The sequence below is a fragment of the Lupinus angustifolius genome, chromosome LG08 (assembly GCF_001865875.1).
Source record: "Lupinus angustifolius cultivar Tanjil chromosome LG08, LupAngTanjil_v1.0, whole genome shotgun sequence".
NCBI lineage: Eukaryota > Viridiplantae > Streptophyta > Magnoliopsida > Fabales > Fabaceae > Lupinus > Lupinus angustifolius.
In genome coordinates this window covers 7,270,413-7,294,994 of record NC_032016.1, presented here as the reverse complement: position 1 = coordinate 7,294,994, position 24,582 = coordinate 7,270,413, and the positions used below count along the sequence as shown (strand labels likewise).

Below are 24,582 nucleotides of genomic sequence, written 5' to 3'. Positions count from 1 at the left end.
ATGGTTTCGTCTTTTGATTAACATGGAGTTATGTCATTGAAGTGTTAACGCACACCTGCAGTTCAACCATGAATCATAATTAGATTTTACACGTGTTTTAGATTATTCATTCACCTTGAAAGTGTTCACTAAAGCCTGTAAATCAGACATGGATTTCACTTTCAAATAGGTACGCATTATACCTACTTAGGTATAACTCTAAACCGGGATCAAATTTATGGAAGCGTTGGTTTATGCATTTCTCTTAGTCCCAACTTTAGGAATCATATTTTTGCCATCTTTTTTACATATCGTCCTAAAGTTCCAGTGAAATAGTTTTTCATTATATCACTGTTAGGAGGGTGATTACTTCAACTAGTTCCCATCTTCTTTGAATATATCTCTTATACAAGGCATACTTTGGTAAAACTTACAAGTAAACCAACTATTATATAATTTCAAGACCACAGCTGATAGGGATATGATCTTTCATTTAGAATAGTATACAAAGTCAATAGATTGATGATTAATAAGTTTTTTTAAATGCTAATCCGAGAAACAACTTATGCAAACTTGGGAAATGGAGTAGCTTCTGAAGGAGGTAATGTGACCGATCGCAACAACTCCAGTGAGAAAACAAGCCCGAGAAAATGAGAAAGAATGGTGTTTGCTGAAGCTTGTAAAACAAATTATCACAAAAAGTTTAGTAGTGTTACTCATTCTACAAACTTAAAGGCATCTCTTTAAATATCTTCATGCACCTAGCAGTCAGACATTGTTATTGCATATGGTTGATGACCATATGTTCTATCCGAATCAACAAAAATGTTAAAAAGGAAAATTTATATTAAATTTATATGTTTTACCTGCACCAAAAATACGTCCAGCGCGAGAACCGGACTGTAAACCAGGAGAAATTCCTTGATAGTATGGATTGGCAGAAGAGGTGAGAGCCTTTGCAACCAACAACCCAACTGTGGCATGCATCCCAAGAATGGCAGCACTCATTCGCAAAAGGTTCATTATGCCATTTTTAAAGCTTTTCACCACATCAGATCAGTACGAGGGGGTGCCTGAAAGCAAAGTAAAGGCAAAGCTATCTTTTAAAAACTCACTAAACAGAGGAGATTATTATGTGTGTGTCAAGTATCCATTCATGCCTGCTTCAATATCTACCCTCTTATTTTTTGAAGACTTCATAATCAATAAATTATAGTTTCATATATTATATAGACAGAAACAAACTTGACATTAAACTTATGAATATATGATCTTGCATTGTTCATGACAAAAACAATACACAGCACAAAGCTATCCAAGACAGTAGCATCAATCATGATTGGCTTTACAAAATGCACCTTATTAGGCTCATTTGCAGTTCTTCTTAACTTATCAGAGAGGCGAATATACCCAAACGACCAAAACACAGAAATTAAAGCAGCAGCTACTCCACCAGCAGTAGCATAAAATGTAGCCGGTGATGTAACCTTTCCCGTAACAACTACAGAAAACGAAAGTATAACTGCTGCAACCACAGTAGACACACTAGCTGGCTCCAAAACCGCAAGGATTAGTTTGGGAGTTGGATTTTGGAGGGAAATGGAAGACTTTGAGAGCCATGAAATACACTTATGAAATGACTCCTAAGCCATCCTTTTCCCTTCCTTCCCCCAAAATCCAACTCTCAAACTAACCCTAAGGGTTTGTTTGGAGTTAGATTTTGGAGAGGAAAAGAAGGGAAATAGAAGGCTTGGGAGTCATCTCACAACTCTATTTCGTGGCTCCCAAGCCTTCTCTTTCCTTTCCTTCCCTTCAAAATTCAACTCTCCAACTAACCCTAAACTACCAAAATGCTTGAAATACCTCGCTGTCTTCTCCAATCTCTTGGATACCTGCACAACCCAAACCACCACAACAACAATAACCGTTATCACCACACAACAACAATTCCAAATCACATTAATTACAACTACAGTTTCTAAACCTCGAAAAAATTAGTCAACGTGGCAATCGAATATTCTACAACTACATAACGATGCTATAACTGAATATACTTGAGGGATTGAGAATGCGGCATTCGATGGAAGATTATAGAGAGAGTACCTGGTCGAGTTTTGCTTTCTCTAATTCGTCGTTGGAGGAAGCGAAAGGTGGAGAAAGTTGAGAAGATGCGGTTACTGTGAATGAACGGTTCAATGCTCGACGAGCGATGAATGAATTGAAAGAGGAAGAGGAATGAGTCAGTGATGGAAAATATTTGAGAGGCAGAGAGGGAGATGAATTCGGCCGGAGAATTAGTCCGGGGAGCCGAGGGGATGAGACTGACAGAGGAAGTGACGGAGATGAGAGAGTGAAGTTGGCGGCGCGTGTTGCCGTCGGAAGTAGCGTTTGCATTGCTGTTGTATCGTGGCTTGTTGTTACTGTAAAGAGAATCAGAACTCAGAAGAAACGTTGTTTGTCTTCTTCCCTTCAATGCTCTTTTTCCGTCTTCTGCTTCAGACTGTCGTGAGAGGGCCCGTTTATTGGGCCTGGGCTACTGTTTTAGAAATTTATGACATTTCTTATTCATGAAAGCATGCAAATGAAATTAGGGGTGAGCATGACTCGACTCGACCCTGCTCATTCACACGGTTTGACCTGATTATGATCGAACATAAATATGATTAAGTTTTAATGGATGTGTGGTTGAGTTTAGGTTCAAAAATTAGATCTGATGAATATTTAGGTTCAAGTAAGAGACAAACATGACTCAGTCTGACCTGACTCATGGTCACTCATTCATCAAGTTTGTATGTGTGCCTTTTTAATTATAAATAGATTAATGGAAACTTTTTGGTTGAAAGTATCACTTACTCGCTAATTGTGTCATTATATATATATATATATATATATATATATATATATGTGTGTGTAAAATTTCATACGTGAAATTAGATGTTATAATAATAAGTAATATTGAGAAGTCACTATCTAAAAGAAGTATATATTATATTTAATAATGTATCGGGTTCAAAGGGTGACCCCGATCAATGTTTTAAGTAGGATTAATTTCAGATTTATAGCCGAGTTCAGATTCAAAAAATTAATCTAGCCAATATTTAGGTTTGGGAAGAAAGAATCCTTACCCAACCTATGATGATCCTGATACATTAAATGAACGCTTGAAAAAACCTGATACATTAAATGGACGCTTGAAAAAACAACACAGATAAAATGGATTTCATCTTATGTGAACGAGGTAACTAATGAGTTGTTTATTACTATTATCCGAGCTTAAATAGTCTCTTATTCATAACACACGAGTTATGTTATTTAATAGGTTTGTTAATGTGAAGTGCTGCTATGGTCTTTTTAGATAACAATTTTAATCTATAGTGCATGTGACGCGCTGCTATGGTCTGTTAAATATTTAGAATATGAAAGTAAGATAGACGACATCTCACTTATATAAGTTATATATATACCCAAGTGTCACATTCCATGTCAAGACAAAAACAAATTTATTTTTATATTTATTATCATTTATTGATAGTTTAGGAGAACCTCCTATAGACTTATCAAAATGTCAAGAATTTTGTTTATAGGAATGACCATTGTCAGAATGATCAATCATAAAACTTAAAAATGATTAATTTTTTATCCATAAGATAAAAGATCGAAATGATATTTTTCATCGTATCAAATAAGATAGGGAGAATCAAAACATTATTGATATTTTGAGAGAAGAATGGAACCTTCATTCATAAAAATTCTAATTAAGTAAGATTTTAATATCAAATTTTGGAGAAAAAATATAATATCAATTTATACTTATATTTTAAATTTTAAGGATTTTTTTTTAACAACTTATAAGATAAAGACTTTCCAAAATAGTACAAGGGCCTATAAATCTACAGTAATACAGTTATAAGGTCTAGCGTAAACTACTAATCACTACAGTATCAATATGAAAGGTAACAAAGTTGGTGTACTAATATAAACATAATAGTCAAACAAGATAACTAAAAACTTTGGACCCTATTACACATAGTTATAAAAACTGTACCGTACCGGCCGGTTCAACCGGAAAACCGGTGAATCGGTCCACTAATCGGTACGGTACAGATGTTGAACCGACCCAGTATCAAAATCGGTCAAAATTGGTCAAAAACCGGTCAAAATCGGTCAGAACCGGTGAACCGGCCGATATTTTACTAAACCGGTCGGTTTATACACATATATTTTTTTTTTTTAAAAAAACTTAAAAACTCACTACAAGGATGACCCATCTTTCCAATCATTCTTCAATACTTCAAGACACATGCTTCCAAGGCATACTTAGATTACACATTTTGGTTCCTAACATTCGTGTGTATTCTCAGTGACATTTGTGTAATATTGGAGTACTGTCTGAAGATAGGATTTGGTAGAAGTATAATATTCATATAAGACAATTTTGACTCATTGATGTTAAATGTTAAAACTCTAAATTTATTTGTTTTATAGAGTGAGTTGTGAAGTTATGTCATTTATTTATATTTTGTGGTTGTTAAGTGATACTTTTGGATGATATATGTTTTTTAATTTAGACTTTGAATTTGTTAAAGACTTAAAGTTGTTTATTTATGTGAATTTTGAGTAGATTATAAATATGAATTATAAATTTGAGTATCTACCTATTTGAATTTTTTTGTTATAGGTTTATATATATATAAATATAAGTAGGTATGTCCGGTTTAACCTACGTGCGGTTTAATTACTGAACCACTTGTTGAACCACTATACCACTATACCACTATACCAGTACCCTTACGATTTGAACACTGCTATTAGAAATGGACAATGTGCACATGCAGCATGGCTGAGGCTACTCACGAGCCATAAAATGTTTTAAAAAAATGCTTTGTTAAAGTTAAAGTAAATTCTAATATTAACTTTACAATTTTGATTTCTTATTCATTCCCTAATAAAATAAAAATTAAAAGGTGATGCATGTTGGCTTTGGCCATACATATGCAAACATGTGATGGTGGCAACATTGTCATTGTCGACCATATTGAGGTAATTGACAGATAATGGTGAATTGGTGATGATGCGCTTAATATTATTTCTTTAATCACCACTCAACAGATAGTGCTGAGAAAACCAAAAGGAAACAAAGGCATAAACGGAAATAATGAAAAAGAAAACGGCCTAAAGCAACAACAAAAAGTGGAAGAGGTTATTTTAACTTTATAAGTGGATTTAATTTAAAGGTGGGTTAATAAAAGCAACCCCTTTAGACAACTTTGAGAATTTTACTGAACCACTAAGCTCTTTCTTAATAACTTATTGTAGCTACTTAATTAAGAATGAGAGAATATTTTACCTATTCTTTGTATACATTTCTTTTAGTCGACTAAAAGTTTAAAAGAAATAAAACCTTTGTGGCTTTTTAGTGTTAGGCAAACTCTTGTTAGTTCTTATTTAATACCCCAGTACCACAAAAAAAATAGATAAGTAATTTCAATGAAGAAAATAGTTTTCTCACTTTCTTGATCCCTTACTTTATTTTCTCTTGGATAGACTTGTGAGTATGCCAGAGAAATGGCCTAGCCTTGTGTTAATAATCTTCTTCTCTATGTTGTAAATAGCATTATGTGATTATTTGAAGTCCATAAACATGTGATTATTAATAAACTACTCAACTAGATGTATTACATTTTACCAAACCAGAATTCAAGACAGAGGTCCAGCAAAATGTGCTTTTGGTTCATATATTTACCACAAATATCCCATCTCTTGCATTAATCACATTGATGTACTTAACATCCTAATCAATCAATGAATAGTGAAGGTTTGAACCAAGGAAAAGAAACTTTTCCAATATTCATAATAATGATTGGGAACTGAAATAGTTTCAACATTCAACCAACTAGCCCTCTTACTGAGATAATGATATGTCATAAGTTCTCAAATCTCTGTTGACTGTTGTATCAGCAATTTGTTCTCCAAGTTCAGGGTAGAACAAAGAACATAAAGTTCAACATCATGATTACCCTTTTATCATCATAGATTAGTACCTTAGGCTTATTATAATGAGGCAAATATAATAGATATAGTAATGATTAATTAACCTCAATATCTGACCTTAAAAATGATTAATTAATCACTTGAACTAGTTGTTTTATTAATTAGTTCCTCATTGTAATTAATGATACTTTCAGAATTATGTTCTTAGTCCTCCTATTTTATAGTTCAAAGATACTTCTTTACTTGCAAGTTACAAAAATCCTTCTCAGATGACACTGCATCTGCAAGTAAGGCTTTAACCGACTCATTGAAATGTGTATTGAGAATTTAGCCACCCAATCTCAACTATTAGTGTGTTCAGATGGAATTAATCACCTGAACAGTGCCTCATTTTGTGTAAAATCACTTGCTTTTTAATCTTGGACATTGTTCATGTCAGAGCTAAAGGTGGAGTTTCATGTGAAGGTTCTGTCCTTCTCAGAAATTACAAGCATACAAATCAATAACATATATATATATATATATATATATCCACATATAATACAAGTAAAATTGTCTTATTTGTGTTAACCTAACTATGTAACCTCGTGACTATGACTAAAAAAATGGGGGGCCTTGGGATTTGGAATTTATGTTACCTTGTTGAAAAAAGATTGTTTTTTTCTTCTAAAAATTTCTCGGGGCTATGAAATTTTCCCACTTAAAAACTGTGGCATGTTCAGAAAACAGTTAGACCTACATTCATGAACCATGATGATGAATAATTAATATCTTATAAGGTAGTGAGTTAGAATTATCCATGACATGCGTTCAGTGTCCATAATTTAGGAAATTGATTGTGACATGGACGGTGAGTTTAATTGTTTACAAGTATCAATCTGTGAAATCACAGATACACCTCTCACTATTAACTGTTGATATGAATGTTCTTTACTTGTGGTGATTATTCATTGGTGAAATGTTTTCATCTTTTGTTTACATCCGTGATCCCATGTAGGTAAAGAGGGGAAAAAAATAGGGATTCACAAGTAAGAGTTTCAAACATCAGTTATCATCCATCATTCATTTAAAAAAAAAAATAATTCAAATAAATAATATATGACTAATAAGTGTGTATAAATTTTTATACTGAATGTGTGCAAAAATTGATTGAAGACTTTAGTGCTAATTGTTTATACAATTTATTGGTGGTCACTAACCACTTTGATATCACCATTTCAGCCACAATGTCCCACATTCCCACTCCACAATTGTCATTGACCGTGATAGGAACTAAACAAAGATGGTACCCAACCAACCCAACAGAAACGGGTTAACACAAACAAACAAAATTAAAACATATATAGTATGTAGTAAATAGTTACTTTCATCTTTGACAATGTAATTATCTTTTACTTTAGTTAGTGACAATAAAATTTAAGTTAAGTCCTTATAGAATTTGATAAGATTTAGTCGATTCTAGAGGAAGTTAAGTGACTAACACAAACATTGTTTGAGGCTTAAAAATATAATTTTGACAAGTTAGTGAATAAAGTGAAAAATGGCTACATTTTTAAGGAGTAAAAAGATAATTATCATATGTAAGGAACTAAAATTAAATACTACTCTAACTTAAGGATTCAAGATGATTATTTAATACCCTAAGATCCCATACCTTCTGTTTCAATGTTGTTTGTCTACTAATTTAGAAGATGAATTTAAATCTTAAAAATATATTCTCTAATGTTTGTGAATATAAGATTGTGTATATATATTGGACCACTCTTTTATAAGGGACTCACCCATAAATAGTTTTGCTATGAATTGCATTATGCGTGTTCTTGAATCACATAACATTGTACCTCTAGTTAGCCACCAAGTTATGTACAAATGAGAGAGATAACACCTTGTTATAATAGCCTAAGCTAAAGGAATTACATACCAAGCTAAAAATAATCAACAAAACTTGTTAAAATGGTAGGAGGCATTGAGAAATTTTCTTGATGAAATAAGAAAGATGAAAAAAAAATATTATTCATTGAAATATTGAAAAGCAAAATTATATTGAATCTTTTATATAAATGATAGAAAAACTAACTATCCTAACCAAACTAACTAATCATTCACCTATTTTAACATTCCCCCGCAAGCTGGAATGTATTAAGCATTCCAAGCTTGAAATAATTGTGTTGAACACAATGATATACTCTAATACCTCATCTTGCTAGTGAGTAATCTTCATCTCCCAGTCTTGAAATCTGAATGCGAAGTAACACTGAGGCTTAACCACCATAGGTAGGAGCAACTTCATCCAAAGCTTAACCATCTATTTTGACATAAGCTTAACCAACCATAATGTATGCAAAAGAGAAAATAATCTTGATTCTAATATGTTGCTTCAAAGAAGAAAAAGTAAACACTTCAACAATTTTATGTGTTTAATGAGAGAGAAGTAAAGAAAATAGATTACCATAGACAAAAAATAATTGGGGTAAATGATAAAAAATAATAAGAAAAGAATGTGTTCAATGAAGCTACACATTTCTTTTATTCTTGTCACTACCTCACACCTTGTGATATATTTTGAAGTTTCCAAATCTTAAAACAACTTCCACAATATAGAATATACAAGGAGATATAACGCAACTCATGTTGTAGTATTGGAATCTTCTTGGTAATCATAACAAATTTTTCTTAGAAAATTTCCTGAGAAGAAGAAAGATCAATTGTATCTGAAACATTATGTTGAGTTTGACTTATCATACACTTTGTAGGAACTTCTTGTGAATCAAATAACACACTGCATTCACCATATCCACCAAGATTTCCAAAGAGATCTTGAATTTGCTGAAATTTGTGGTTGGCTTCAGCAAGTAAAGAAGGCGTTTTTGTCCATTTATCTAAATGTAACTGCATTGCAAGCTTCTTATAAGCCCACCTTATTTATTGGATGGAAGAACTTGAAATAACACCAAGAACATTGTAATAAGATGGCAATGACCCTTTAGTCTCATGAAACTGAAACTTTGGATAAAATGGTAGCTTCCTCTTTAAGGTGACACACCATCATCTAAATCACCGCTATGAATGTGAAACCAATTTTTTTTTAGAGTCATGAACGAGAATGATTATTATTTGTTCAATCTTGGAATGATGGAAGCATATGCGGAAGTCATCAAAACGATAATTATTGCTTTGATATCATGTTAAAATTATATGAGGCATTGACAAATTTTTTTTATGAAACAAGAAAGATGAAAAAGGAAATATTATTGATTAAAATATTGAATAGATTGAAAAGCAAAATTACATTAAATTTTTTATATAAATGATAGAAAAACTAACTAACTTAACCAAACTAACTAACCACTCATCTATTTTATCCAAACTTTTTTTAGCCCCATTACAATTTCTAATAAAACAACATGGTAAAAAACTCTAAACTTACTGTATAAAAATTATATATTTCATGCTGTAAAACATGTACATGAATCACTTCGCTTGGTGCTTAGTGCTAACACATGAAAATCAAATCATTAACTATTGATTTTCATTTTTCACCCACACCCAAGTTATACTAAATTCACGGGGGATTAAATGATAGAGTCTCCAGAATATACCCTGCCACAGGTACTGGACTCCAACTCACTTGGGTGTCTTGTAGCACAAAATTAGATTCCTCAATATTTTATTTGCAAATTATTTCTAAACAAAATTTGATTTTTTTAAGACTTGTGACAGAGAAAGTTGGCACAACAGTACCATTTAACTCATTTTATTATCTTTCTTCAGTAAGGTTTAGTTCATCACTATCATATGTACAGAAACAACAGAATTATATTAACTTTCTGCTTCAACTTTCCCTCTATAACTCAACCCAAAACCTCCTTTATTTTCTTTAATTCCTCTTACAACCTGGTTTTTGATATACTCTAACACATTCTAGCTGCTCCTAAAAAGGCTTTTCCATCAATACTTCTTCACCACAACCCCTTTCCCAAGCATCTTCAAAACTGAACAAACCCAAAGGTTTGGTGAACTGAACAAACATGTTGTAGTTGTTAACCATGTCCATTTCTTTTGTCTCTTGCACTCCACCCTAGCTCTTAGAGTTCTTTTTCTACACCATGAACTTGTAGTTGCAAATATGTTGTATTGTAATTTGTATCATCTAAGAAAATCATGAGCCTTAACTCAAAAAATCTCCATTTTTGGTGGACACTTTCATTTTCATATTTTGTTCTTCTACTTCAATCTGTTCATGCTCTTAACCCTGATGGAGTTTTCTTACTTTCATTCAAGTACTCCATCCTCAGTGACCCTTCATCAGTTTTAGAAAGCTGGAACTACAATGATGTAACTCCATGTTCTTGGAAAGGAGTTACATGCAGTGAAATTGAAGACCCTGGTACCCCTGACTTGTTCAGAGTAACTAGCTTAGTCCTTCCAAATAACCAGCTACTAGGTTCAATCACTGAAGACTTAGGCATGATTCAACACCTTCAACATATTGACCTCTCAAATAATCTCCTAAATGGGTCTCTACCAAACTCTTTATTCAACTCTTCTCAGCTTCAAGTCCTTTCTCTCTCAAATAATCTCATCACAGGTGAGTTACCTGAGTTGATTGGTAAACTAACAAGCCTTCAACTTCTCAACCTCTCTGACAATGCCCTTGGTGGTTTAATCCCAGAGAACCTCACTGCTTTGCAAAATCTAACTGTTGTTTCTCTCAGAAGTAACTATTTTTCTGGGAGAGTCCCTAGTGGTTTCAACACTGTTGAGGTTTTGGATCTTTCCTCAAATTTGCTCAATGATACTCTCCCAAATGATTTTGGTGGTGAAAGTTTGCACTACTTGAATCTCTCTTGGAACAAGATTCCAGGAGCAATACCACCAGAGTTTGCAAAACAGATTCCTCCAAATACTACAATTGATCTCTCAAATAATATCCTTACTGGACCAATACCACAGTCTTTGGCTTTGCTTAACCAGAAAAGTGATTTGTTATCTGGGAATGAAAATCTTTGTGGGAAGCCTTTGAAGATTCTTTGCTCTATTCCTTCCACTTTGTCCAATCCTCCAACCAATGTTACAACCACATCTTCACCAGCAATTGCAGCTATACCAAAAACAATTGACACAGACCCATCATCAAACTCAACACAAGGGCCTAATGGTTCTTCTCAAAATGTTTCACCAAGTGGCCTAAAACCTGCTACTATAGCAGCCATTGTGGTAGGAGATTTAGCTGGTATATCTGTTATTGCTCTTATCATTCTCCTTGTCTATCAACAAAGAAATAAAAGAGAACCAAAATCAACCACTGATGCTGCTGATGCTACTTCCAAAGAAAAGAAAGATGAAACTGTTGCAAAACAAAACCATAATGTGAGAACACCCTCACTTCCTTGCTCATGCTTGAAACTCAAAGAAGAAGAGAGTGCTTCAGAAGAAACAAGCTCTGATAGTGACCATGACAACAACACCATAAACATCATCACAACACAAAATGGTAACATTCCAAAACAAGGCACACTTGTAACAGTGGATGGTGAAATAAGGCTTGAGTTAGAGACTTTGCTGAAAGCTTCAGCTTATATATTAGGAACAAGCCGTGCCAGCATTGTTTACAAGGCAGTGCTTGGAGATGGAAGAGTCTTTGCTGTTAGGAGAATTGGTGAGTGTGGGATTGAAAGAATGAAGGACTTTGAGAACCAAGTGAAGGCCATTGCAAAATTTCGACACCCAAATTTGGTTAAGGTTCGTGGCTTTTGTTGGGGTGAAGATGAGAAACTTGTTATTTGTGACTATGTTCCTAATGGAAGCCTTGCTAGCATCGGTTTCAGTAAGTTCATTCTTCCTCAAACTATGCATTTTTGCCTAAACAATATTTTCCTTTCCATTTTAATAATACTAAACATACACATTTATACATGTATTAATTGGCCACTTCCATTGTTGCTATTACTTTTATTGCTATATATATATATAGTTCATGAGAACTACCATGTTATAGTTTTGCATAACATTGTACTATAGCAATTCTCAGATTTATTTTTCACACCACATATTCTTTGATTCACACACAAATGATTTTATATAGGAGAACAAACACTTAGTGCAGTTTTTATATTTTTCGACTTTATTGGTTTAGTCCCTTAAAATTTGAAAAACTCAAAATAATAGATACCAGATTGAAAAATAACATGAGAGAATGAAATGACTATTTACTTCTAGTTATAAGCCGGTGTATTTTGCTCAAATCTTCATACTTTTGAACATTTTTTTTCCATTCTTATCAAGTCATCATTTGACAAATTGCTTTTTTATTGATGGATGTTTAGGAAGGGCAGGTTCATCCCCTTTTAACATGTCCTTGGAGGTGAGGTTGAAGATAGCAAAAGGGCTAGCACGTGGCTTAGCATTCATTCATGAGAAGAAGCACGTGCATGGCAACATTAAACCCAACAACATCTTGTTAAACTCAGAAATGGAACCCATCATTAGTGATTTCGGCCTGAACCGGCTCCTCTTGAATGACATCAACCATAGAGCAAACGGTTCAGCTAGGCAACTATTACTGAACCAAAGAACCCAACAAGACCAAACCAACATTGGTTCTAGCCCCTATGCAACAACAATAGGGTCATCATCAAGTGGGACCCACATGCCATATCATGCACCAGAATCACATCAAAACATCAAACCTACCCCAAAGTGGGACGTGTACTCATTTGGCATTGTCCTTCTGGAGCTTCTAAGTGGCAGGGTTTTCTCAGACCGGGATTTGGACCAGTGGCCTGAACCCGGTTCAGTGGAAGAAGAAAAAAACCGGGTTTTAAGAATGGTTGACGTGGCTATCATGTGTGAAATTGAAGGGAGAGAAAATGCAATATTGAGTTGCTTCAAGTTAGGACTAAGTTGTGCCTCTATTGTCCCACAAAAGAGACCGTCCATGAAAGAGGCTTTACAAATCTTGGACAAGATCCCTCATGCTACCATTTATTAGTTGTTTATGGTGATGATATATAATTGGGACCCCTTTTTTAAGATCAAAGTTTTTAGCTTTTGTTGAAAGGAAGAGATTAGTGAGAAAGTGTTTTGTTCATGATTGTAACTTTGACCCGTGAATCAAAATCGAATCTTTGTTTGTATAAGGTGCTTTTGGCTGAGACCATGCATGGCCGGTGTTGCTGACTATTTGGTCGTACATATTGATTATGCAATGTTGAGTGCTTTTACTTTCTGCTCCACAAGATTTTGGACATCTTGGAATAATATAATAAGGGACTCAATAGCTTTTTTATTTTTATATTTCTATGGAGAGTAACTTTGACCTTATGGATAAAAAATTACTATTTATTAGGGTTTATGGTTGTTTTTCCAACAAATGTTGCTAACAAAAATTAAATCAATGTCATTTAGTCGTTTCAAGTATTTAGTTACAGTAATAGAATAGTACAACGACCAGTTGCTTGATGCTTTTAATATCAATAATTCAACATCGATACACACACGTGGTTTCCAACTAAACTCTTTAATCAAGGACAATAAATTAGGCTTAAACATGATTTCTGTCTGTATATTTATTATGAGTGATTTTGATTTTTGTCATTGTATTAGTTTTTTAAATTATTCCTTGCAATTCGTTCGTATTTTAGTTTCTTGCATTTCTTTTGTATTTTAGTTTTTGTTTCCGCCTTCCTTTTTGGTGTTGGTTCCTCCACTCCAAGCTAATTGTGATTTAGATTCTTGATTTTGTAAGTGTGTTATGATTTGGTCTCTCTATTGCAAAGCTTAAAACGACTATGAAGATGAAAACTAAAACATAAACAATGTGCAGGAATTAAACTTTAAAAAATTACAATAACTAATATCAAAATGGTATGCATTTGTAGTTAGAAAATCATATTTAAAGTGATAAATTAAATATTGTCAGCACATTGTTGAGAAGTTCACATAAATATGGGCTTGGTTTCTTGGTTAGACTTAAAATGTTTAGTTGTTTCCATTCAATTGAAGACAAGTTCTGGTCAAGCATATTTTTTGTCTAAAAAATATATCATTTCATGTATCACTCACTTATAATTGATTAAAAAATATATTTAAGTTAAATATTTTTTGATCAATTATAAGTAATGATATATGGAGTAATACAATTTCATGACAAAATTTGTCAGTAATGTATAGTTTAGTAATCTGCCCATGTTTATTTTTATTTCTGGCAAGTGTTCACTTTTCTTTGATTCCACGTGAAAATTATGCTTAGAAAGAAGTTATATTTGTTATGGTACATTGCATCCTAAATTCCTCTGAAAAAGAGAGAAGATATTTATGGGCCTCACATCCTGGCATTGTGTAGAATTCTTGGACATTCAAGGGTTGATGGAAAAACTTTCTTGGAGAATATAATAATACAATTCAATATGTATATAATGACAGTGTAAGTGTTTTTTACAATATCAATAAATTATCCACTATTGATTTCTTAATTATTATTAACTCTCAAACAAAAGTAATACAAATTAATGATGGATGATGCATTGACAGTGTAACTTTACACTGTCAGTATATAAATTTTAAATTCATAATCATATAAAACTAGGGGGAAATTTCAAGTGAAATTATATTTGAGAAATGATCAATTAATTACAGTAATGATTTCCTTTAAAGATTATACTAATAATTTGATTTAAAATAAAATGAAATAAACAAGGTAATTATTTTTATAAGCAAAATAAACAAGCTAATAATTTTTTTGCTTCTTAATTTTGATTAGCACGCTTAATTACTTAAAAGAAATAATCTCCCAAAAGGTGTTGCTATATTACATATGATAAATGGGACAAGTATATGATGTCTTAAACTATGTCACAAACAATATTTTGGACTTGGTAAAAATATATTATATCTATTAAAAAATTAAATATTTTTTATTTTTCTGTTTTTTTTAACATGATTAGTTTGAAACATAGTTTGAATCATGTTCGGGATAACATATCAATTCTGATGATGAGTGACCCAGTGTTTTGCTCGCACTAGATGCATGGACTTCTTGCATTATTTGTGCGGATAAAAGTCCTCAGGTGGTTTTTCACTTATCCAAATCTTCTTCAACATAACTAACATTATTTTGTTCAAATATCAGGTTTAACACTTTCCTCGATTGATTGAATCAACTCGCAAAAATTCTCAGGTATCATAGCAGTAATTTTGCTCCAATTTCAAACGCCGAAAGCAGTAACAAACTTAGAAATAGAAGCTTCCAACTATTATACCAGATAAATCACGAACAAAAAATCCTTGATGGAATGAATGACCGTGATGAAATGGAAATTCCAGAAACTAACCTCATTTTCATCACCAACCCCCAAATTAAAGAGTTGGTACACGCTCTCCAAACTCTCTAACCACCCCTTCTATCACTGGTCATTGAAATGGACTGTTGCTAAATTTGGGTCACAATAAGATATATTAAGGTTTTGGAAGTGGCTGAAATCATATTTTTGAACTATAATTGTAATCACATCAACCATATATAAAATGATGATAAAGTATATTCATTTAAATTTATTAATTGTTTGATATAAATCTTATTTTTTATAGTATATTTTAAAATAAAAACTTTTAAAAATTAGTGAAATAAGATATGTGTTAAATAATTAATGGATATAAAGATTGACATTACATATAATTAAGGTCGAAGAATTTTCTTTAATAAGCAAATTACACGTTTTTCCAATATCCTCTAAAATATAAATCAATCGGGCATGATTTTTTTGGGTATAAATGCAGATATTTAACATACGAAAAAGAACTGAAAACCAGTGGCTCCAAACCAATATTGTTTTAGATCTGCTAAGCTTTTAGACTTTCCCAACTACTATAATAAAAACAAAATATTATCGTAAACTACAATTCATACAGCAAATTGATTATTTGAGAATAATAATGCAAATTGATCAACACATCAAATTGATTATTCGGCTTGTATATATAATATCAGAGTCATGGAGAAGTTAACAAATGAAATTTTTTGGCTTTGGTCTGACAGAAGGTGTAGTAGATCGAGTTTTGGCCTTTTGGGTAAAGTCCACTCATATTATGATAATGTGTGATTGCGTAGTTTTGTTTTGTTTTTATTTTCTATTACTTTCTTCTTCTTTTTTGTTTTGAATGATGATTTAGTGAGTTTGAGAATTGAGACTGAGTGTGATAATACCAAACTTACATGATGAGATGGGCAGGTAGGAAATCAGAAATGACTCGGATTGCATATTCTTTAGTTTTACTCGAACAAAAATTTACTGTCACAAATCATATCTTAAATTAAAGTAATAAAAAATAGAAAAAATATTAAATATTAAATTTTTTAATTAACTAAGACATTATTTGAAACATATTTTGAACAATATATCATTTTCCACCAAACACCACATGAACGGAATTTGGAAATTTATTTGATGTAAGCTCTTACATCATATTTCTTAAAACATATTAAATGTTCTTATAGATGGGCAATATGTTAATTTCATTATATTTGAATATTATATATAACATACTTTTAAAATCTTTTAATTAGACTTTCAAAAACATAATATTGTATAATTGTTAAAAACTATAATTTTTAGGGGTGAACATGGGACAAGTTGGGACGGGTGAATGATATTTCTCACCTGTCCCTAAATATTGACTGGGTCAATTTTTGAACTCGAACTCGTCCCTAATTAAGATAAGACGCGGGAGCACGAGTCCAAAATAAGACGGGTCCGGGTTGGAAAATGACAAAATGACGAACATAAATAAATTTCTCAAATCTTTAAGCATGCACAATCGAAATTATTACAATTTGTATATAAACTCAACTAAAACTTGCATCTCACATACATTAGTATATAAACTACAAACCGTAAATTGTATCATTCAAACTAAAAACTATTACAATCATGCGACTGAATATTATATAAGACATTGAAAATTTTAGAACAATTTAAATTGTCAAGTGTCAACATAAACTGAAGTGTTCTTGTAAATGATAAAAACACATGAGAACTAAGATGACAACATGTCAATACTCAAAAGTTCATACAAAAATGAATACAATAACTAGTTATTAACTGAAAAATGAAACATAAATTGAAGTTCACACAAAGTACACAAAAACTAAAAATTAACTAGTTTTGTTTCAATCAAGTTCATGGTTGCATGCTAAGGAAAATGGTAAGGAATAAGGATGATATGATACTTGGTGTGAATATGTTGTATGGACTTGTAGGTATTTGTGTTATGTGGACTGAACATAATGAGTATTGATAGGTACTTATGCAGCTATTCTTAATGTATAACTATAAAGATGAGTGAGGTGACCCGGACATACACCCGAACCCATCTTTTTTGATGATGAGTCTGTCCCTTTTAATCGGGTCTATCATTTTTTATTTCTTTAGACGGGTCAAACTCATCCCTAAGTCATCGGGTTTAGACGGGTCTACGGGTCGAGTCAGGTATTGTTCACCCTTAATAATTTTATCTTCTTTTCTACCGGTTCCAAAAAATTATGTTTTGATTTTTTATTTATTTCATATTTTATAAAATCATCATAAAATATATACATTTTTCAAATTTACGTTTAATTATTTAAACATTTTCCCACCTAATTTGATAGTCATTCTTAACTTATCTTCGAAAATTTTCTTCACTTTTCGTTGTACCACTCCTTTTCTTTATAATATTCTCTTAATATCTTCTTTTACAAAAAAATCATCCACTTACTATAATTTAGATTGGATTTATTGTGCAAGATAAAGGATGGAATTATATGAAAATTAAATAAGATATTTTAATCAAATTGTATTCAATTTTTACCTCATTTATTATCTCTTTAAACTATGTACATAACCTTAAATATTAAATAAGTTAAACAATATTTAATATTTCGTATATTAAATATTTAAAAGTTATTAAAGCAAATTTTAAATGTGAAATTGTGAGGGGGGAATGTTTGTAAGAGATATAACAATATCTTATTAATCAATTATCAATTAATATATGTGTAAGTAGAAGATTTAACAGAAATAAATGGTTATGTGACACTCCATGGAAATTTCTCTAATTTTGGGATTAAAAACAATAAAAGAAGCCACTTTCAAAACTTGTTTGGAGTTATGTCCGTGAAAAAGTTATGTTTCTTATTTGGTTATATGTTCGTAATTCTTTACTTACTAATTATCTTTGTTTTAGGAGAAGAATGTCAGTCACACTTATATGTGGAATATGCAACATTTCAGTTGAAGATCTCCTCCACACCTTTAGAGATTGTGGGAACTCAACTATTCTTTGACGTCAACTTAGATTTAATACTCAAATCTTTTAGAGTAACCGATCCTTCTAATCTTGGATAGCAACTCATGATATGCTTCATAATAGGCGTATATCCATAGTAGACATGTGATCCAAGAGGTAGCAAAACTAGCCAGAATTTAAAAACGTAACCTAGAACATCTATTATGTCTCCCAGAATGTTCACCACGACTTCATGAAGGTGTACTATTAATACTATGTATGTTGATGAAACCATCCGAGTGTGCAATGGTGTCTTTCGTAAACTAGAAGGGTTAAGTTTAATGTGGATGATAATTGTAATATGCATGATCAAACAATTAAAGGAGGTGGTCCTATTCACAATTATGAAGGCCTTTGGTTATCTCGATTCAGGGGTAATCAAAGTTGGTACTCCTACACAAGTTGAGCTCCTGGCCATTGAACATGATCTTGTTTTGACTTGGAATTTGGGTCATCGCCAAGTTATAGTGTAGAGTGATTGCCTTGAAGTTATTCGTATTATTACTGAAAATGTTCATATTCGATTTGAAGAGATTGGGACGATCGACTTTAACACATATATAGAGAAGGAAATATGTTGACAGATTATATGTCTAAACTCATTATGAGGTCTGGTGCGGACTTGAAAATCTAGGACTCTCCAATATCAGGAGCTCTGCCCATTTTGCAGATGGACATTGCTCATATACTATAGTTCTTTCTTGTTTTCTCTTTTCTTTCCAATGTAAAAAAAGTTCAAAACTTGTTTGGATAAGATTACTACTTTTTTATTATAATTACAATTAATTGTATTATTGTAGAAAAATATCCAAATCACAACAACAATATGAGGTTGCATTTTTTGGGAAATAAAATTATTTGATTTGAAAAGTTTCATATTTTAATAGAATAGTCATTATTCTTTGTGAAAAGAAATATAATCGTTATTTATCTTGTTGAAGATTATTCGCTCTCAAACTTACACCTATTTGTTAATATTTATGTGGGTATTGAGTACCCAATAATGAACTTTCGAATTTAATTATATGTATATATATATATAATTTTTAATATATAAAAATAATTTTTACATAAATAAATTTGCTAATATATTTTAATCACTAAATTTATTAAGAAATAATAATAAAATAGATTATATATAATAATAATTTATAATATATATAAAAATAATATAAACTACCATAAATATTTATATGTTATTGTGTAATTTTTTCAACGAGGCTGCCATTCATATTTGAATTATAATTGGGAAAATAGTCAAAAGGTATAAAAATGTAATAAATAAAATTGTTGATTGTTGAATAACAATATTGTGATTACTTAAAGAATCAGACTTGTTAAAGGGTTAAAAATAAACTTAAAGTACAAAAGAATGAAATGTACTTATGAAAAAATAAAAAAAAATATAAATGAAAGTCGTGCATTGGAATTGCAATTCCATAAGATTCAGGGAAAATATGAACTAGTGGATGATAATATGAGTTTCAATTATTTAGAAAATAATAATAATGAAACCAGTGGATTATGGTGCTGTAATAAAAGTGTAATTATGATTCCAATTCACGATTATGATGTGTCTCTTTAGCTTTGAATTTGCACCATGTATTCATCAGTCTTGTATGTCATTACATGATTTACTATTCAATGTTAATTATCATTTACCCTTAAATATAAGTAATATAAATGAATGAATAAATGATTGATGATATATTAATTATGTATAATAGTCTATATATATTAGAGTTGTTCTTCTGTGCGGAGAAGGTAGGATCGAGATGTTAACCTGCCTGCTTAATCTCGACAAAAGCCAACTTTGGACTTCTAGGGTTAGTAGGTGAAGAGGTAATTTGACGCTCAAGTCAGTATAACTAAAAATATGTAGAGAGAATGCAATGAAAGTTTAAGATGCAAGAATATAAGTAAGACTATAAGTAAGACTATAAGTATAAATTTTCTTATGATGGTCTTCTCTATTTTATATTGAGGTTGAACATGACATATATTATAATGAGACGCTCAAATCATGACAAGTCGTTTTGTCATGTGTGTCTCATATTGGTGTGAGCTACTTTATGCATGTCAAGCGGCTCAGCTGCATCTATGCTCTGGTTGGCACATTACGTTATCTATGATGAGTTATTTTGTCACTTGCTCAGACTATTATAATCGTATGGTTGCCCTCTCCTTACTGTATGACATATGATAGCTGAGAGTATTCACTCAACATGTTTAGTTTTATGGTCATCTTTGTATTGTTCAAGCGATATGACAATACTCTAATAAGATCTCTCATCATATAAAAGTTGACTAAACCATGTTTTGTCGTTGTTGTTCTTCTCTTAGTTAAGCTCGAATTAAACAATAGTAAAAAATAGCAAAAATTTAAGAACCATATTTTATTATAGCTAGACCTAAATGAGCCGAGATCACTTGTCCCTCCTTATTTCTATCCAATCGAATTACAGTAAGTAATATAATTCTTCATTTGTAACTTTTTTATTTAATTAAATGATATATTTTAATTGATTTAGTACACAGTTCGACCTAAATTTCCATATGAAGTCTCTCTCCAATGCGACATATCCCACTTGTCTCGCCCTGCTTGGGTAGTAACCCACCAAGCCGCAACCTCTCTCACTTTAAATACAAACAACAACCTCTTTCTCCTTCAAAACCCACTTCACCTCATTTTCTTCTCATTTCTCAACACCTTCTCTTACTAAACCACCATGGCTATGAAAACCACACTTTCTCTCCGAACTCCCTCTCCCTCACTTTCCCTCTCCTCAAAACTCCCCTTCACCTCCGCCTTCTCCCTCCGCCCCTTCCCCCGCCGCCACCGTAACCTCGTCTTCATTGTCTCCGCCTCCATCAACGCCAAGCCCACCGTACTCGTTGCCGAGAAGCTCGGTGAAGCGGGTCTAAACCTTCTCAAAGAATTCGCCAACGTGGACTGCTCATACAATCTCACAGCTGAGGAGCTTTGCACTAAGATCTCACTCTGTGATGCTCTTATTGTTCGGAGCGGAACAAAGGTGTCACGTGATGTGTTTGAATCTTCTGCTGGGAGACTTAAGGTTGTTGGAAGAGCTGGTGTTGGAATTGATAATGTTGATCTCGCTGCCGCCACTGAGTTTGGCTGCTTGGTAGTTAACGCTCCTACTGCTAACACCGTTGCTGCCGCGGAGCACGGTATCGCGCTCTTGGCTGCTATGGCTAGGAACGTTGCTCAGGCTGATGCGTCTGTTAAATCTGGTGAGTGAGTTGTTTTAATGATGAGTTCGGTTTTGTGGTTTGTAAAAGTGTGAATCTTCCAGGAGCATTTTATCGAACACCTTGTTTGCTGGACATGATTTAGATCCTCTTATTTAAATTATGCTAGATTTGGTGCTTTTTGTTCAAGATATTTGACTGTTTCTTGAATGTGTTTGCTGTAGTGAAGTGAGTGAACTGAGAAATCTTTGAGAAGCCAGCGTCACTATATAAACCTTCCTTTTATTAGAACCATATGTTATGTTAAATTTTTCTCGCTAGAACCATATGTGACTGATTCTTTTTGTACTTGTGTGTATATCTAATTTGTTTGGGATAAAGACATGGAAGTTCTGGGTCTTTTATTTTATTTTATTTTATTTTTATGCTGCCTTTATTGTAATCTTTCATGTGAATCTATGTTGTGAATTTTGTTTGATGCTATTTGATTTACTCAAATAATTGTTAATGCAGGGAAATGGCTGAGAAATAAGTATGTGGGAGTTTCCCTGGTTGGGAAAACACTTGCTGTCTTGGGATTCGGAAAGGTTGGTTCTGAAGTTGCTCGACGTGCAAAGGGGCTTGGTATGCATGTCATTGCACATGACCCATATGCTCCTGCAGATCGTGCTCGTGCCATTGGTGTGGATCTTGTCAGCTTTGATGAGGCCATTTCTACCGCAGATTTCATTTCTTTGCACATGCCTCTTACACCTTCTACTGCGAAGGTTCTCAATGATGAGACTTTTGCCAAGATGAAGAAAGGAGTTAGGATTGTCAATGTTGCCCGTGGAGGAGTCATTGACGAGGATGCTCTTGTTAGGGCTCTGGATGCTGGAACTGTAGCTCAGGTGCTTGACATCTCTTGTTGGGAAGCAATAATAATTCTCTTTAGACTTTGCAGTAAAGTAAACAATTAGGTATCTTCCACCGATGAGGTAATTGTGTTGTGTCTTTGTTTCAGGCGGCACTTGATGTTTTCACAGAGGAGCCACCATCAAAAGACAGCAAGTTGATTCTGCATGAGCAAGTTATTGCAACACCTCATCTGGGTGCAAGTACCACGGAAGCCCAGGTATGTTACTTAAAGCCATTGTCTGTGAGCATTGCATTCTATATTCTTCTCACTGTATTGTTTAATATGGCCTTTGAAAATGATGAACAGGAAGGTGTGGCTATTGAAATAGCAGAAGCTGTTGTTGGGGCGTTGAGAGGGGAGCTTGCTGCTACTGCAGTCAATGCACCAATGGTTCCAGCTGAGGTACTGTGAAAAGTTTATCTGTATCCTTTTTCTTTTCATGATGAATAACCTTACTCCGTTTCAGATGTTTGGCTTGTGAGAATCACTGTTTTAAACTTTTTATAACATGGATAGACTTTTGAAAACGAGATTCTAAAATAGTGCCCATTCTCTTCAAGTAGTACTAACTTTTACTGTAATTTGCTCTGATTGTTCAAAATAATTACTTAATGACTTATTGTAATGTCAAAGTTTGGTTTGAGTAATTAAGAAAACAGGGAGGTTAGTGTTATCACTTGTCTATATCTCATATAAATTTAAATTTTGGAGTTGATGAGTTGTTCCACTTCAAGTATAAACAATCCGGCATATCATAATTTTATGTAATTCTTGGATTAAAGTTGGTTTACAACTTTGGCTTGGCAAAGTTTAACATCAATCTTATTCCTTCTTGACCGCAGGTGTTAACAGAGTTGAAACCATTTGTTGATCTTGCTGAGAAACTGGGTAGGCTGGCTGTCCAGTTAGTAGCCGGTGGAAGCGGTGTAAAAACAGTTAAAGTGACTTATGCTTCTTCAAGGGCCCCTGATGATCTTGACACTCGTCTTCTTCGTGCTATGATAATCAAGGGTCTGATTGAGCCCATATCCAGTGTTTTTGTGAACTTGGTCAATGCTGATTTCACTGCTAAACAAAGAGGGCTCAGGATAACTGAGGAGAGGGTTATTCTTGATGGTTCACCTGAAAATCCACTTGAATCCATCCAGGTCCAGATTGCTAATGTGGAATCTCGATTTGCTAGCGCCATATCAGATTCTGGGGAGATTAAGGTTGAGGGCCGAGTGAAAGACGGTATCGCACATCTGACAAGGGTTGGATCTTTCGAAGTTGATGTGAGCTTGGAAGGTAGCATTATACTCTGCAGGCAGGTAGATCAACCCGGCATGATCGGAAAGGTTGGTAGCATTTTGGGTCAGGAGAATATTAATGTCAGCTTCATGAGTGTTGGAAGGACTGCTCCACGTAAGCAAGCTGTAATGGCAATTGGGGTGGACGAGCAACCTGGCAAAGAGGTTTTGAAGAAGATTGGAGATATTCCTGCCGTTGAAGAGCTCGTTTTTCTGAAGTTGCAAGACAAAGTTGTTACTTAATTAGGAGTCTTCTGATTTTATTAAATTTGGGTTGGGCATGGCCTTGATATTGCCTCAGTTTTGATGCATTGTCATTAAATGAGTCTTACGAGGAATAATTTTGTTATGCAATTAGGTAGTGTGGTTTAGTGTTGTTTATTCAAATTGCTTTCTAATTTAAAGTCAAGAGAATAAAAAATGTTTGAAACTTCATTTACTGACAAATATTGGATTTTTATCATTGTTATATTAGTAACCTGAATTCTAGCATTCAGGTAAGAGTTTAATGCAGGCAACATAGCAATGTTACTCTGCTTATGTAAATGTGAACTTTTCAGTGAAATTTGTGGTTCAACTAGCCCAAACTTAAACGTGGTTTATAGTTCTTTCAGATGTACCACATAAGTGCATGTTTATAATCTCAAGTTTTAAGCCTCCAAATGAGTCCAACTCATTGAAACCGCACTTAATAGTAGGATTTATGCAATTGTGATACCCCTTCCTCCTATCCCTACATCCCTTCTCACACATTCTAGTGGTGAATAGAAGAATCTGTTGTATAAGAAGAATAATATTCATGTACTTTGATTTTACAGAACTTTGGAGTCAAAAGTCCATTGCCTACGGTTGCCATGGGAGTAACAGCACTGGTTGGTGTCTTGAGTC

At 33.1% G+C, this 24,582-nt stretch overlaps 2 protein-coding genes, 1 long non-coding RNA gene and 1 pseudogene across 4 annotated transcripts; 2 read left to right on the top strand and 2 right to left on the bottom strand.

Moving 5' to 3' along the window:
* LOC109353863 lies at positions 103-2,494 on the bottom strand (annotated as a pseudogene).
* On the top strand, positions 9,719-13,193 carry LOC109354419 (receptor protein kinase-like protein At4g34220). 2 transcript variants are annotated; one of them, XM_019596910.1, is made up of 3 exons: positions 9,719-11,797; positions 12,297-12,941; positions 13,004-13,193. In XM_019596910.1, exons 1-3 carry the CDS (start codon positions 10,132-10,134, stop codon positions 13,015-13,017), a joined length of 2,325 nt encoding a protein of 774 aa, XP_019452455.1. In that variant the 5' UTR covers positions 9,719-10,131; the 3' UTR covers positions 13,018-13,193. The 2 variants fall into 2 exon arrangements, with proteins under 2 accessions (XP_019452455.1, XP_019452454.1); XM_019596909.1 differs by having other exon boundaries at positions 12,297-13,193.
* On the top strand, positions 20,931-24,129 carry LOC109354417 (D-3-phosphoglycerate dehydrogenase 3, chloroplastic-like). Its single transcript, XM_019596908.1, has 5 exons — positions 20,931-21,549; positions 22,021-22,397; positions 22,511-22,621; positions 22,712-22,807; positions 23,248-24,129. The coding sequence occupies exons 1-5, from the start codon at positions 21,024-21,026 to the stop codon at positions 23,935-23,937; spliced, it is 1,800 nt and encodes a 599-aa protein (XP_019452453.1). The 5' UTR covers positions 20,931-21,023; the 3' UTR covers positions 23,938-24,129.
* Positions 24,041-24,468, bottom strand: LOC109354418. The gene is made up of 2 exons (XR_002108547.1): positions 24,368-24,468; positions 24,041-24,124 (listed from the first exon to the last, which is right to left on the bottom strand). It is a non-coding gene; the product is annotated as an uncharacterized LOC109354418 (long non-coding RNA).